This window comes from Pyxicephalus adspersus, chromosome 3, assembly GCF_032062135.1.
Source record: "Pyxicephalus adspersus chromosome 3, UCB_Pads_2.0, whole genome shotgun sequence".
NCBI classification, from domain to species: Eukaryota; Metazoa; Chordata; class Amphibia; order Anura; family Pyxicephalidae; genus Pyxicephalus; species Pyxicephalus adspersus.
In genome coordinates, this window is record NC_092860.1 from 8,342,987 (window position 1) to 8,358,749 (window position 15,763).

General features: G+C 41.1%; 1 protein-coding gene across 1 annotated transcript; it reads left to right on the forward strand.

The window, feature by feature from the left end:
- Positions 1 to 747: 747 nt before the first annotated feature.
- DNAI2 (dynein axonemal intermediate chain 2) lies at positions 748 to 14,915 on the forward strand. Its single transcript, XM_072403477.1, has 14 exons — positions 748 to 805; positions 1,194 to 1,381; positions 2,426 to 2,587; positions 4,132 to 4,253; positions 5,370 to 5,512; positions 6,704 to 6,817; positions 8,300 to 8,439; positions 9,079 to 9,201; positions 10,137 to 10,360; positions 11,070 to 11,205; positions 13,006 to 13,152; positions 13,823 to 14,059; positions 14,583 to 14,621; positions 14,782 to 14,915. Exons 2-13 carry the CDS (start codon positions 1,199 to 1,201, stop codon positions 14,616 to 14,618), a joined length of 1,767 nt encoding a protein of 588 aa, XP_072259578.1. The 5' UTR covers positions 748 to 805; positions 1,194 to 1,198; the 3' UTR covers positions 14,619 to 14,621; positions 14,782 to 14,915.
- The last annotated feature ends 848 nt before the right edge of the window (positions 14,916 to 15,763 follow it).

Genomic DNA, 15,763 nt, shown 5'->3' on the forward strand with positions numbered 1-15,763 from the left:
GCACATTTTTACCCCTCACAATGGAGCCATGTCACATTTAATAAAAGTAACACCGGTACCCCGGTCTGATCTGATTAATACATGGAGAGGAAAACTAACAACTTCACCCAGCTAACGAAGAGAACTAACAAATTCGGACAGGCTGTCAAGTCGGTGACTTGGAAATGCGGTGCACAGTCAGAGCCAGGCCGCTGCACCGAGCACAACCAAAGAAGACAAACTGACACCAAATAAATTAAACTGGATTTTTTATTCCTTTTTAATATTTAAAGCTGAGCTCTAGGCAGGCAAATGCAGAAAAACAAACAGTTATGAATTTAAATAATTAAAAACATTTTATGCACAGATTGCAGTTTTGCTTTAAGGTTTACACTAGAAAACAAAACTGCATTTTTTTAGTAGCATATTATAAATAATAATTATATTTAGGTAGGACTGATAATATATATATTATATATTCACCTATTGCACACTATACCCTACTGCCATCTAGTGGAAGTATACAGAACTACACAGTAACGTTACTCATCAATAACTTCTCTTTTTCCTTTTTCAATACACTGCAAAACATTTTTTTCCTAACAAGCATACGTTGGAGATGTTTACGTTGGTTTATCGAGATTTCTGAGGTTTGAACTTTCAGTTTTACCACATCAAAAATGGCGACGTGAGACATAAAGCTGCAGTGTACGCATGCTCGATAAGTGAGCGGCACTTCCGGAGTCCTGGGGGTTGCTAGGATACAGTAAACAACCTGGGATCTGCACTGGGGGATCTGAAGATCAGATTGTAGGTCAGTGATCAGGTATGGCATGGGTGTAAATGTCTGATTTGGGTTCCTGTGGGGTGTCTGAGGACTGAGACTGCTCTGTGCAGTCCTGAGGTTAAAGAGAACCTGTCATTGATGAGCTTTATATGAATTGTTTGTATTATATTGACAATGGAGGTAATAATAACCACAAATCCCTGTGCTGGGATAGCAGGGATTCATTTGGGTTTGTTATTGTCTAGCAACAATGGAGGTCATGGTTGCGGTTTCGCTGCTGCACACTGATCAGATGAGTGCACCCCCCCCCAAGAAGTGCCTGAACAAAGACCTTTATGGCAGGATCACTGATGATTATTTTTCTATATATCAGATTTAAAAGCAATAACCCCATTCATTTTTTTACTATTTTTCTTTTCCTCTGCAGGCAACATGGAGATAGTTTACGTCTACACGCGGAAGCGGAGCGAGTTCGGGCGTCAGTGCAACTTCTCAGACCGTCCGGCGGAGCTCCATGTGGATATACTGCCGGACCCTTCCCAAGCCTTGAACTTTATAGAGCGAAATCCGTGTGATGTGGGCATTCAGTGCGCCCATGACATGTCCGAGCATGAGGTATTATGCTGCCAGTCTCTGCCATGTACATTACAGGTCTTGTCCCTTCCTCAGCCTGTGACTGGGCAGTGAAGGAGAAGCAGCAGACTGATACAGCTGACTGCCTATGTGCATGCCTCTTTGTTTGGTACAGCTGACTGGCTCTTTGTGCTGATTCTACCTCTCCCAATCTGAGCTCTGCTGAACAGAGATGCAAGAAGCTGATAGAAAGCAAATTCAAATACATTGATTGCTTGCAGTGGAATAGTACTAGGTCATAGAACTTACATTTGAAACTGGATTGTAGGCTCTAGACAATACAATCTAAGAGCTTAAAATCATCTAAGAGTTTACAATCACCTAGATTGTAAGCTCTGTGAGGCATGGTCCTCTCCTAATGTGTCACTGTCTGTATTCATCTGTCATTTGCAACCCCTATTTGATGTACAGCGCTGCATAATATGTTGGCGCTATATAAAACCTGTTTATTATTAAAAATAATAACAATATTAACTGTGCCCTTGTTGTAAAAGAGTCCTTAGTGACTCTACTTGATACCAGTATTTGACACTGCATGCAAAAAAAGTTTTGGCTGCTGTGCTAACATGACAGTCCCTGTCTCCACCTTGCTGCTGATGGGCCCAATTTGTTCCTCTCCTTCTAGTCCCCCCTCCTTCTGCAGCCAGTGGCATCACTTACCCATAGGTAACCATTACCTGTAAGTCCAGGGCTGCCTATACCCAAGGAGAAGAAGCATCTCCTAAATAAGGGGCTTACAAATAATTTGCTCCATGGCTCATAGATTTTTAGCTACACTACTGACTGCTTGCAAATTGTTACAGGTGATTTTAGCTGGGCGCATCACCCGGCACTTTTCAGTAACCACCTGGCTGTTTTTGGGTGGTTACAATACAGGGGCTGCCACCTACAGCTTCTGCCCACCCAGCTTAAAAAGAATTCTGGGGAGAATACTGCTCACCTGTTGCAGTCCACACCCCCAGGTGACGTTGCTGGTTATGTATCCTGTATTAATAATAATTAATAATCCTTTCTCTCCCCATGCAGGTGAACACAGAACGATTTGAAATGGAGTCTCGAGGGATAAACCACGTGGAAGGGGGGTGGCCTAAAGACATAAACCCCCAAGAAATGGAACAGACCAGCCGATATCGGAAGAAAGTAGAGAAGGACGACCACTACATTGCTACCATCACACAGCTTGGAAGTGTAAGGATTCACTGAATCCCAATGTTTTAGTACAAAGGTTTAACCCTCACAGCTCATTTATTCTATCATCAGGAACATCAGACATGTTTGTATTATATCCGCTTATCTTTTTATTTGTATTGCTATCCTGTGAAAGCTGTGCTGGGTTTATGGAGGTTATGGAAAATCATCTGTATACAGACTGTGATCATCTGTAAAGTGCTGCCTTGTCATATATTATATCTATCTTTCTGTCCACCCCAAGTGTGGTCCGAAGCAGCAGTTATTTTTTTAAGCCTAGGCTCAGCGGCATGCCTACAAGGCCCCTTGGATGCATATACATTTACCTTTCCGGATATCTACAGACCAGTCACATGATGTGCAGGGTCCTTTGCTCCCGGAGTTGGGCAGTTTTACATAATGCAGAGAGATACTGATATGATGCCCCTCTCTGCAACTGTAACTGTAGGCCCCATGGTGACCCATCACCCCCAGGAAAATGGGTGCATTACACCCTGCACTTACAGGACACTCATAGGCTTCCAGTTTGATTGATCTCCAGCAGAAGAACATTCTGTGGAGCAAAAGAAATTCTGAAATAAAGATGAGAATAGCAGTATTGAGATCTGTTTTCTTTGTCAAAGGTGTCAAAGGGACAATTAAAAAAGTAAGTAGAGTAGAGTCATGCTTTAATTCTACTTTTTCAGCCTCACAGAGTCACCTTTCCTTCTTTCCTGACGCTTGGTTCAGCCTCCAAAACAAAAGTCCCATTTAAGCTTTGAGTCAGAATCATAGTTCATAAAGGACTGTAGTACCAAGTATTTCCCTCGGTTTTCGGTGCTAATGAAAGTAGCAAGGTAGCAGACAAAAGGTAATAAATATATAAATGCACTTTGTCCTCATTAAAAATCTTCACAAATCCAAATAAAATCATAGGAGCCCCTGATAGAGTTTGCAAGCTGCTGTGCCAACACATATCGAGCAGACATGGGCGGCCGTTGTCACAAGACAGTGCAGAGCAATGATAGGCAGCTGATTCTGCAGGGACTGCATGTTGACCTCAAGGTGGAAACAGAAAAATGGAATATAGGAAATTTAAAAATGTCAGTCATTTATGATGCTCAGTGCTTTAGTTTTAGCAAACTAACTGCCATCTAGGGTTTAGGTAGATCTGTTACAGGACAATTTCTTTTTGTGAGATGGGAACTCAGCCTGTGAGTTCTGGCAGTTGACAAGATAGCAGCTCTCTGATCCGTCACTCAATTGCTTTCAAAAGTATTAAAAAAACCTAAATAAACAAATATTTCATAAGTAAACTTGCAAACTTTTATCAGCTTAATAGCTAAATACATAGAGCAAGATCTGTCACTATTTTTTTCCTTTAAAACTTAAGTCCAGGCTCCAGATGTCCTGGAGTTTTGCTTTAGGGCATTCTAGAAGTCTTCCCATGACTGATAAGGTTTGTTCATAAGGTTCCACACTTAAAACATAGAAATAGAAGTAATAGGAGAGCACACAGCCAGTTAAAGATTAACAGACCGTTGTGTATTATCTTGTCATACAAGGTGATGGAGCATTGCATCAAGCAGAACAACGCTATCAATATTTACGAAGAGTACTTTGAAGAAGAAGAGGAACTGGAAGGGATGGATGAAGCGCCATCTGCAAAGACCATTAACGTGTTCAGGTAAATATACGTGCAGGCTAATGGAAGAATGCTTGACGCTAATGCAAATATTTTAGAACATTATGGCCGTACTGTACATACAAGACATTACTTATGGTCATTGCACGGTAATGAAATACTTTGCTGGTTGTTAAATGTGCTCAGCATTTGGGTCTTTGTACACCTTTTTCCCTTTTGAAGTCAGTAGCTCTAATCCCCCCTATTATAACCCATTAGTGAACAAAGCCAGCTGTGCAATGTGGGGGACAATGACAGAACTAGAGAGCAAAGTTTTTGGGCATATTGGTGAAGTGCTAGACTGTATATTCTGGCTTTAAAAACTATTCGTTCCGTGCATAATAAGTCTATATTTGCTAAATGAGTTTATAAACCTAGGACATATTTATTAAATTTGTTAGCATGTAATTAATATTGGTGTTTGGTTTCGAGTTGCGTGCCAAATCGACCCGAACATCTGATATTTGTTTCAGTTTTATTCTGAATAACATCTATATTCCATTGCTTGGCAAAGTAATTATCAGCTGAGAAGCATTTTTATTGATGGTCTTTAGGACAGAATCATTGAACAACCAGCCAATATTCACTTGTCCTGGGTGTAGAATGTTTAAAAAGCTGTTGTGTAAATCTTTACCATTAAGATGTAAGAGGAACAACAGGGTTCCTGGATGTATATATTATCAGTAGTAAAGGTTTATTATGAAAAAGCTATTACATTTTTATACAACAGAGGCAGTGCTTGAAATAAGCTTGGGAGGTGATCTGATCCTACAGTCCAATATGGCTATCAGCAGGGAGTGTCTAGGTGATATTTAAAATCCTGTCCCACTTTCACAAACCTGCCAAGGATGGTATAACAGCAGGTGTCATGACACAGCCCTGTTATTAGACTGATATGCTGCATGTACGTTCTATACAATTTTATATTAAAATGCATCAGCCATTATTGTGCCTTTTACTGTGATAAATAAATATAAACTGCTCTTCTTAACATCTCTAATATTCCCTCACTTTTCAACCATTTTTTTAATGTGAAAATTGTCTTGCAGACACATTGAGGCCTTGATAAAAATCACATATACTTCCTGTTTTTGTTATATATGTTTTTTATCCCAACAGAGACCCCAGTGAAATTAAGCGCACTGCCACCCATCTCTCCTGGCACCCAGATGGCAGCAGGAAACTAGCAGTGGCTTATTCCTGTCTCGAGTTTCAGCGAGCCCCCAAAGACATAAGCTACGACTCCTACATCTGGGATATTGGTGAGGACAATGACATTCATCTGCTTATGTTACATCTTACAAATAAGCTAACAATACTATATACATATTATGTATGGGCCACAAAGACCCCCCTTCCATAAATTTAGCAGTGCAGGTTGCAAAGTTTCCATTTTATACCCCCCCCTCCTTCTCTTTTGAAGCCCCCAAGTAGGCTGCCTTATCTGCCCACCCTGTGGCACAACCACCCTGCTTCTTATATCTGCACTGCCTAGCCATACCTCACACTGTTTATGTAGTAGCTGTCTACCCCTTGTTCTTCTTTTAGCATCTATTTTAGAATAAGGAAGATTGAAAGAGGCTGTATATCATGTTTCACAGAGGGCTACTAACAAGAGGTCAGATGCCCCTGGCATTGGAGCCTCATATGAATTATATGCACATTTTGTTATTCTTATTATCAAGTATTTTTATTGTGCCATCATATTACACAGCGCTGTACAAAGTCCTTAGTCATGTCACTAGCTGGCCCTCAAAGGAGCTCACAATCTAATGTCCCTACCATAGTCATATGCCTCCAATACAGTCTAAGGTCAATTTGGGGGGAAGCCATTTAATCTAACTGCATGTTTTTGGAATGTGGGAGGAAACCGGAGTACCCGGAGGAAACCCACACAAACATGGGGAGAACCTGCAAACTCCATGCAGATATTATCATGGCCAAGATTCGAACCTGAGACCTAGTGCTGTAAAGTGCAACCCTCAGATCCACCATGCTGCCCAAATCTGTTAATCTTTACAGCTTGCTGACCTGGTATTTTTGTGGCATATCAGGATCTGTTTAAATTGTTTATATTCATATGTTAACTTATATTAACCTGGTTTAGTGTGTTGTTTACCACTCTGGAAAGCCCTTTTTTATGTCACTTTGCATTTGTTTGTTGGGTTAGTCCGACATCAGTGGTTGTCCAGTAGTATGCTTTCAATCTCCTGCATACAAAAAGTAAAGTGTGGTTATGTCACTCTGGTAGTCACAGTAGTCAGAATCCACTTCGAAATCCCCAAATTGTTTGTCCAGTGTTTTAGTGCAAAGCTGTAAAAGGGCCCTCATACACATAAATGGGCCACACATATTTAGGATTCATAGCCAGCACACCCATTAAAGAAGTAAAACTGCCACTGACACTTTCTGTGTCTTCCTGAAAATGTAACATTCTTCTCCATCTTTTCCAGAAAATCCAAACAAACCAGAACTGACTTTGAAACCCGCATCACCGCTGGTCAGCTTGGAGTATAACCCCAAAGACTCTCACATCCTGGTTGGAGGCTGCTACAATGGGCAGATCAGTAAGAGGGGACAGAGGGGGTATATATAGAGGTTTTTATTTTAATTTGTGCTGAGTGGACACTTTATTGTATACACCTATTACTTCCAGGTAGGGCCCCTTTTGCTTTCAGAACAGCTTTAGGTTTGTTGGGGTGTTAGAAATGGTAATTAGGGATTGGTTATTAATCAATTCATCTCTGATCCTTCTCTTTGCTAGGGAAGAGACAAGACTTAAAAGTGTTACTGAACTGAGCATCAGAGATCAATCATCTCCTGTCCTGTAAGGCAGAGCCACGCTATGTGGCAAAGCTGTGTAAATCTCAGTACTCGATGGACAGTAATACAAATCCTTTGGCAGGCAAAGCAGCCATAGATGTATTTCATCTGTAAATTTGCCTGGAGTTCAGATTTTTTTAAAAAAGAAGAAAAGTTATCAGTGGGGAAGAAGCATGTTTGCCTCATTAAATTCTGCTGTTTCTCTGCTGAATATTAATAAATCAGACTTGGTATTATCATGTTTACTTTGTTAATCAGGAATTGATTTCCACGGTGTAATTAAACTCTGTGATAAAATGATAATTCCCCTAAAAACAACATTTTTCATTCCTTCAGGGGGGAAGTCAGAAATGAATCTGCAGAACTGACACTTGCTCAAGGCTTTTCAAAGAAAGGTTACCTGCTAGTACTAATTGCCACTGATTAGTTAGTTCTTACCTAGTTACCACAAAGGCTGTCATTGCTGACTACTTTTGAAGACACTGGTTGCCTGGCTGTAAAGCAGATGACACTTTCTGAGTCACTGGTTCAGATCTTTTCTGGGTCAGTAACACACTGTATTGAAGCAGAAGGGTCAATGTGGTAGCCAGCCAGCTATTTCAGAAGAAGGAGTCAACAAGGGCAACCTCCATGTTCTCTATTCTTTACAGTGTAAATGTAAAATGCCAAAAGATGTATGCACTTTTGAAGAATAGTGAAGGGTTAGATCATTTGTAAGGGTTTTGTTGCTGACTGCATTTGTCCCGGTGACCATTATAAGTAGGGCAGAAAGTGATGGGAAGTCTAAAGTGTAAACGTTATCACTAGAATAGGGGGTAACCCTTCCATTGGAGGTACCTATTTAGGTGACAAGTAGCTTAAAAAGCACCATACATTAATAAAGAGCAGCAATGGACTTTGCAAATGTGCTCTGTGTTCTGTTGGGACTCCGAGACTAGCAGAAAAGAAGCAGTAGCAAAACTGAAGATTCTAAAAAAAAAAAGAGGCTGAAAGGAGAGCATGGTCATGTAACCTGTCAAGGTTACATGGCTTCTTTCCTCCAGTCATTGAATAAACTCCATGGGGCAGCAACTCAAATTTAAATAATAAATGGTCTGTGGTGTGTATAGCACAGTGGTACCTAGCGGAGTGATATTCAATTTGAATTATATTTCAGGTTCAGGTGAAATTTATCCCACATTTGAAAGACTTAACTGTATGAAATGCCTATTACCTTTACCTTTCAGCATACTGGGACACCCGAAAAGGCGGGCAGCCTGTGGAGCTTTCTGTCATTGAACACAGCCATCGAGATCCCGTCTACAAAGTCATCTGGCTCCAATCAAAGACTGGAACAGAGTGTTTCTCCACTTCCACAGATGGCCAGGTAACCTCACGAAATCTAAATTGGTGAAATAAAATCATTTATTTTGTCCTCTAAACTTCCTTTCAGTCTTGCAGAGTTGAGCAGGCTCTTTTCCTGCACTGAAATTGCCTAATGCACACTGTAAGCTTCTCACAAGGTGAGAAATCGCAGCAATCAGATGGAGCCCACCTCATTTCCTGGCAGAAGGACATCCAGTATCATCTGGCCCACCACTCCTATTCATCATATACAGACATTACCCTGTGTGCCAAAGGCAACCAGCCTAGGAATGCCCACTCCTCCAGACCAACACTCACCAATCTGGGCATTTTGATATTCGCATACTTCTACTGCTTGCTTTAGAGGGCTGTTGAGAGGAGTACCAAAGCAAGGTGCTGTAATGTTTTCTGCACCCTTCCAGTTCTTCCCACCAGCCAAGGATGGCATACATTGTGTAGAAAAGCAAAGAAATCCAGTGATAATAGTGATAATATGTCCTGCCCATGAAAATGGTATTTAAAGGAAGAATAGGAACACAGAGTGATAGGAATACGTTTTATTATTGGGAAAAAAGCTGTAAAAAAAATAGGAAAATTCCAGGTTACAAACATGATAAAAAAAATAAATGCCTTTTGTTTTGTTTTTTTTTTACTCTGGCAGGTCTTGTGGTGGGACATCAGAAAAATGAGTGAACCGACAGAAAAGTTAGTACTGGACATCACAAAGAAAGGGAATCTTGACCTGGCTTTGGGAGGAATCTCACTGGAGTTTGAACCAACCATAGTAAGTACCCTGAGAATGAATAATATCATGTTAAAGGGAAACTCCCTTTTTTAATACTGTGTTTATAAAAAAACAAACAACTTTTGCCTCCATGCTTACCTTTTTTTTTAAGCCACTAGACCTGCCTAGTATTTCAGGTTATATATTTAACCTGTATTATTTAACAAACTTCCTCCAAGACTAGGCAGTCATGGACCTAACCCCTCAGCAGGTTAAAACACGCTCTCTAGCCATGGTAATGTTTTTTTGAATACATACCTAAACGTGGTTTTCTTTTACACCATCTTGGATACATTGTTTCAGTGTGAAGTTTGCAATTATCTGTCATCCACATTTGTTAACTACATTTGCCAGCTCTGATTCCTGCTTTGTAGTACTGTACAAGGGTTGTGTTCATCATTCATGGTCAAACAGTCAGGACCCACTGATTTCCAACAATGTGCTTTTTGTGTGACACTCCTGTTTCTGACTGGTATTCTCATGAGAATTAGGTTATTTGGTCCAGTGCTGATCATTTTCTTTTCCTTGCTGGAGAGGTTGCTGTATCTGTTGCTTTCAGGGTAGAGATCCCTCTGTTTCTGCTCCATCTGTGGATATTTGCTTCCTTAACTTCTCCTATTGCTTTTGCAATCTTCATTCCACCAGTCATCAGATATTGTCATTGAGAGGCTAGCTTTGATATAAGAAAGCCAAGTCCAGACTCTGCCAAGATGGCAGCTCCACTCACAGGTGACAAGATGCAGAACAATGAAGAGTAAGCCAGTAATGAGAAAAACAGCTAGACAGAGATCACCACCAACACTGGTGACAAGTCCTTTGACCTCTGTTTGCTCTTTGTGAATCCAGCTTCCACATTACAGGTCCTCTTTAAAGGTCAAGAATCATTACTTAGTCTATAGTAAAGTGTTTTAGAAATGTTTTACTTTTTTCTACAGCCAACCAAGTTCATGGTGGGAACAGAGCAGGGCATAGTAATCTCCTGCAACCGCAAGGCCAAAACACCAGCTGAGAAGATTGTGTGCACTTACAGTGGGCACCACGGACCCATTTATTCTGTGCAGAGAAACCCCTTCTTCCCCAAAAACTTCCTGACAGTTGGAGACTGGACAGCCCGGATCTGGTCTGAAGATTCCAGGGAGTCCTCCATTATGTGGACAAAGTAAGCACATTTATACCAATTTTAGTATTTTTTTTTTAAAAAAGTAATTTATAAAACAGAATAATTTAAAAATTATAATATAAATTGTAATTTATATTAAATGGACCAATAAGGTAAGCTGGACAACAAACCAAGCTCAAGATTTTATTGCTAGAGCGGAGCTCAAAGTCCTGGTGTATAGATTTTCATGCCTTGGTGCTCAGGAGACATAGCAAAGGATGGTAGGTTATGCACTCTGCAGTTTTGGCTGGATTTAGGCCTCAATTATCAGAGCAATGCTTGATAATTTGTGAATGGGGCTTACTGGACAGGATACAGAGCACAGGACAGCTGCAGCATTTTGTCATTGTGATCAATGCAAACCAAGTACTCATCACATTTATCTCTATTTGTTGCAAAATTGGTGATCTGTCACTGAGAAATAATAGCTATTTTTGGTCATTCAATTAAAGAACTAAAATATACCAGGTAATGTAAGCTCAGCCAAAAAAATTATTAAATAAACAGTTGTCCTTTAAAAAAAGGCGGGCGAGTGTTTCTCTGCACTGCTGCATCCTCTATAGGGATGTAAACGTAAGTTCTTAACAGCCAGAGTTATTCAATATGACACTGGCCTAAGGACAACTACGTCAGCAATATGCAATATTCTGCGATGCTCTCTCAGTTTCTATGACTTTTGCAAGTTGATGCCTTTGTCATTCACATTTAGGTATCACATGAGCTACTTAACAGATGCTGCATGGAGTCCAGTACGACCATCTGTGTTCCTGACCACCAAAATGGATGGCACCTTGGATGTCTGGGACTATTTATTCAAACAGAACAACCCCTCCCTCAGCCTCAAAGTGAGCACTGACTTTTTCTATATGAACAACTTCCAACTCTTGCTAAGGACTGATACTAAACCTTAATCAAAGCGAAAGGTGGGGGGTCTGTGAGTCCTGTCTTTTAAAATCAGATTCTCTATATTATTCTTACAGTATGTGAAAAATAAAGGGAGAATCTCTTGTCTCTTGTTCTTTCTGCAATGGGTTGTATACACACTCCAATGTTTCTTGCAGCCAATCAGAATGACCTTTCCTAAAATCAAGTTGAATTCTGTTTAATTGATTTCCTTTCAGCATTTTTGGCTTTTGGGCTCTGCTGTTAAGGCACACAGTGGATAGCATTCCCAGGGGCTGATGAATACTAGAAGCAGGAGTGCTTCCTGCTGTGTAACTTGCTGATAAGGAGAGAGCAGAGTGATAAGGAGATGAGCTTGTCTGATGCTTCAATTTTAACTGCCCAGTGTTTAAGTGTTAAGCTGCGTACACACCTGCAATTTTTCTCGTTGGAAAGGATCTTTCACGATCCTTTCCAACGAGAAAAGACTGCACGATGCATGAACGATGCTGTACATACAGCACCGTTCATGCTCTATGGAGAGGGGAGGGGGAGAGCGACGGAGCGGCACCCTGCTGCGCGCTCTCCCCTTCCCTTTCATTAGGATCGGTCGTCGTCCATCGTCCATGGATCCGCCAGGACGGTCGTCGGACGATGGACGACGACCGACTGTACACACGGCAGATTTTCGCCCGATAATTGGCCGATACCGATTATCGGGCGAGAAAAATTTGCCGTGTGTACGCAGCTTTAAGCTACGTACACACGGCAGATTTTTATCGCCCGATAATCGGCATTGGCCAATTATCGGGCGAAAATCTTCCGTGTGTACAGTCGGTGTCGTCCATCATCCGGACGACCGACCTGCCGGATCCACGGACGATGGACGACAGCCGATCGTAATGAAAGGGAAGGGGAGAGCGCGCAGCAGGGTGCCGCTCCGTCGCTCTCCCCCCTCCCCTCTCCATAGAGCATGAACGGTGCTGTATGTACAGCATCGTTCATGCATCTTGCAGCCCCTTGTCGTTGGAAAGGATCGTGAAAGATCCTTTCCAATGACAAAAATTGCAAGTGTGTACGCAGCTTTACTAAACCACAGCAAAGGAAAATCAGGACTTCTCCCATGACCTGTGTAGCAGTTGTGTAAATCTCAGAATTACAAATGCTGTGCCCAGGTATTCCAGGTGCACTGCCATTCCATGTGTCATCGAGGGATCCCAATGGGCTTGGTGACTCCAGTACTCCCAATTCATAGGTATGCTTCAAGTCCATGTGTCATCCAGTGACCCCTAGAGTACCCTTGTGCACCACAGTGTCCACCAGTAAACTCTGCATCCCCAAACAATCTGCTATACACCCTTTCATTATCAGGACAGTTCTTCACTGACCATAAAAGTCAAGCAGCTCCCATTTATATATTTCATCATTGTGTTCAGCTGTTGCCTGGAGTTTTTCCGTAAGTCTATTTAGATGCAATGGCAAATAAAGCCATTTTCTTGGCAAATCTTTGCTCTCCATCTGCTGGAGTCAGAGCCTCTGGTGTAATATGCCACCTCTTTGTGTGATCTGTTGAATACCTAACAGTCAGAAATGGTGATACTGTTAGTACAAAATAATACTCACCATTACAGGTAATACGAGGTAATGGTTCAATAGGTTTTCTGATACTGTTTGCTGCCATTCATCTTTTTTAGGAAAAGGCCTATTTTTTTCCATTGACATGATTGTTGATAATAACAAAATGGGTTATTTCTCCATTTCAGGTGTGTGATGATCCTCTCTACAGCCTTCTCCTACAAGATAATGGGCGCTTCGTAGCCTGCGGATCGAAGAATGGTTTAACAACCCTCCTGGAACTGTCATCAGGACTCTGTACCATGCAGAGAAATGAAAAGAACCTTGCTACTGCTGTGAGTCTTAAGATCATGCCAATCAGTAATTGGTAATTCCAACTCGGCGGGGGGGCAAGCATAGGATTTACATCTATGCCTTGTTAATTATTAAGGCTGATCTCGAGGTGGATATATATGGCACAAAATAATTCAGCTTTGTATTCATTATTGAGCAGTACCCAAAAGGTTCCCAAAGGTAACCTGGTTTGACGCTCTAGTAGTTCCTGTGCAGCCCAGCACAGATGGGTGACAATGTTGCTCCTCTTGTATAAATACTATGAGTGAATATTGCAACAAAAAAATAAGTCGGAGGCAATCAGTGTTTGGACAAGAACCTTTAGCACTCAAAAGGCATAATGGCAAAAGTACACTCCCCTCCATGATCTATGGATTACCTTAGCAGACAATTTTGCAGGTCCTACCATTTTTTCACCCTGCTAAAGCCCACAGGGGCCTTCCTCTTTTACCTACCCCTTGACCTGTCTTTGCTGACAAGACCACCAGGTCAAACTAAAAAGAATCAGCTACCACATTTAAGGAGCAGTAAGCCTTTTTGTTTTTGGGTTTTGATACACTTTAAGACTTACATCCTAAAATCTGTTCCCTATGATTCCTTTGGTCCACATTTTTCTTCCATTCCATGTCTAATAGTTTGTGGTGTTTCATAACCACTTCTGTCTTTGAGCAGATGTTTGAACGTGAGACGAAGAGAGAGAAGATCCTTGAGGCAAGACACAGAGAGATGCGGCTGAAGGAGCGAAGCAAAGCTGAGCCAGGTAAAGAGGAGGAGAGCAAGGAGAACAAGCCAGAGGAGAATATAGAGGAGATGATTGCCAAGGCAGAAAAAGACTTCTTAGAGATGATTGAAGCTGAAAGAAAAAAACGGGAACAGGAAGAGAAGAAACTGCAAGAAAAGCAAGAAGGGGTAATACCAGTCGCCTCCATAATAGAAAATGTTTTCTTTCAGATACATCTGCTCATCTATCTGTGAAAGTTTTCCTATATCAGGTCATGATATACATAGTAGTCCATTGCACTAGACTTCAGTAATGCTTTAGGCATTTCACAGTCCACAGATTCCTCAACTGAGCATTTATAGCCAAACACTCTGCCACCTTGAAGTGAATATTCAGGAAATACATTTACCCCCAAACCTCCCCCTTCCCCTCTTTAATTTGCTCTAGTATTTTTTTTACGTTCCTGTACAATTCATGCAGGAGCAGCTGCTCAGAAATCAGTTTTTACTGATGTAAGCACTTCCCAAGAACTTCATCTCTAAAGAGTCCACAAACCCCTTCTACATATAAATGCGACCATCCTGCCTATCGCTTGGCCTAGCACTGCATGCTACTCATGGATGCCCTGCTGTAATATTTATAGCAAATTCATTATACACCCTTTTGCCTTATATGCAATGACTGTAAAATATATTTATTTTGCTCCTGCAGGAGAAAGAAGTGTCTGAAGAGAAAGAGGTGAAATGACGGGTGAGTTTTGTGCATTTAAATCTGTATATCTGATATATCCCAGGTTCTGAGTCTTCTCTGTGGTTCTGTACATATAATGGCACAAAATATTCTGAAAAGAGCGACTGTGCATCAACTGCTTCCAATTAAATAATTAGAGTTTCTTTCTGCTTTTTTACAGGACTCAACCTATCACTGATGCCACAACAGAGAGGTGAAAAGGCAGCACAATATCATAATTTATTTTTCACTAGGTTGTTACTGTTTCTCATATTCTTTTTTTTTTTTTCTTTTGTAAATGAAACAAGAATAAATATTTTACTGCATGGTGGTAGTTGTGGTATTTTAGGGATGGGAAGGAGACCTGTAGGTTAACGTGGACCTGCAGCAAAGAAAGATCAGGTCACTCCCCAGGCATATGATAGTGCTCAGGCTTATAAATTGGTTTCAGGCCCAAGCACTATTACAGAGGAACAGATTACATATATATATATATATATATATATATATATGTATATATATAAAGCTCTTGATGTGAGATCTGGTAAGAAGGGAATAGGGGGTTGCCCTTTGCAGAGACAAAGCCACTTTGTCTTGCTTACACAAACTGAGAGGGCATCTTTAAATCTAACACTTCAGTTGTCCATTCTGGAAAGCAACAGGATTACTTTAAAGCAGAGCCCCACAGACGCATTTACATACTTTTTAGCTTAGCTGCTGAAAGTAAAAGTTAAAGGGCATTCCAGTGTAAGTTGCATTGTCAAGGGAATCATAGCTCACTAAGGGAGATGGCAATCTCTGCTTGGCTTAGTTCATAAAATGAGTCACATGGACCTCCATGGCTGGTAGTACATTTAAGGATAAATATATGTCGTTAGCACAGGTCCCCGGCATTTTTTTTATTATTAGAATCTCCAAAAACACTCAAATGCATATAACCCCTTGCATCCTGTCCAACAAGAGTAATCGTCTTGGACAGCAATGAGAACCCTACATCCCATTCCCAAACCTGTCCAACCTGTTTTGGCTTACGCTTTAAAGTTAAGGCTAGGTTGTAGGCTAGAGTAAAAATGAAAAACAAAATGCCTCCTGCAAAGAAAAGAGTTCATATGTACCTCTGTGATTAATAAATACTGTGATTACTTCCGCTGGCCCCTACATCA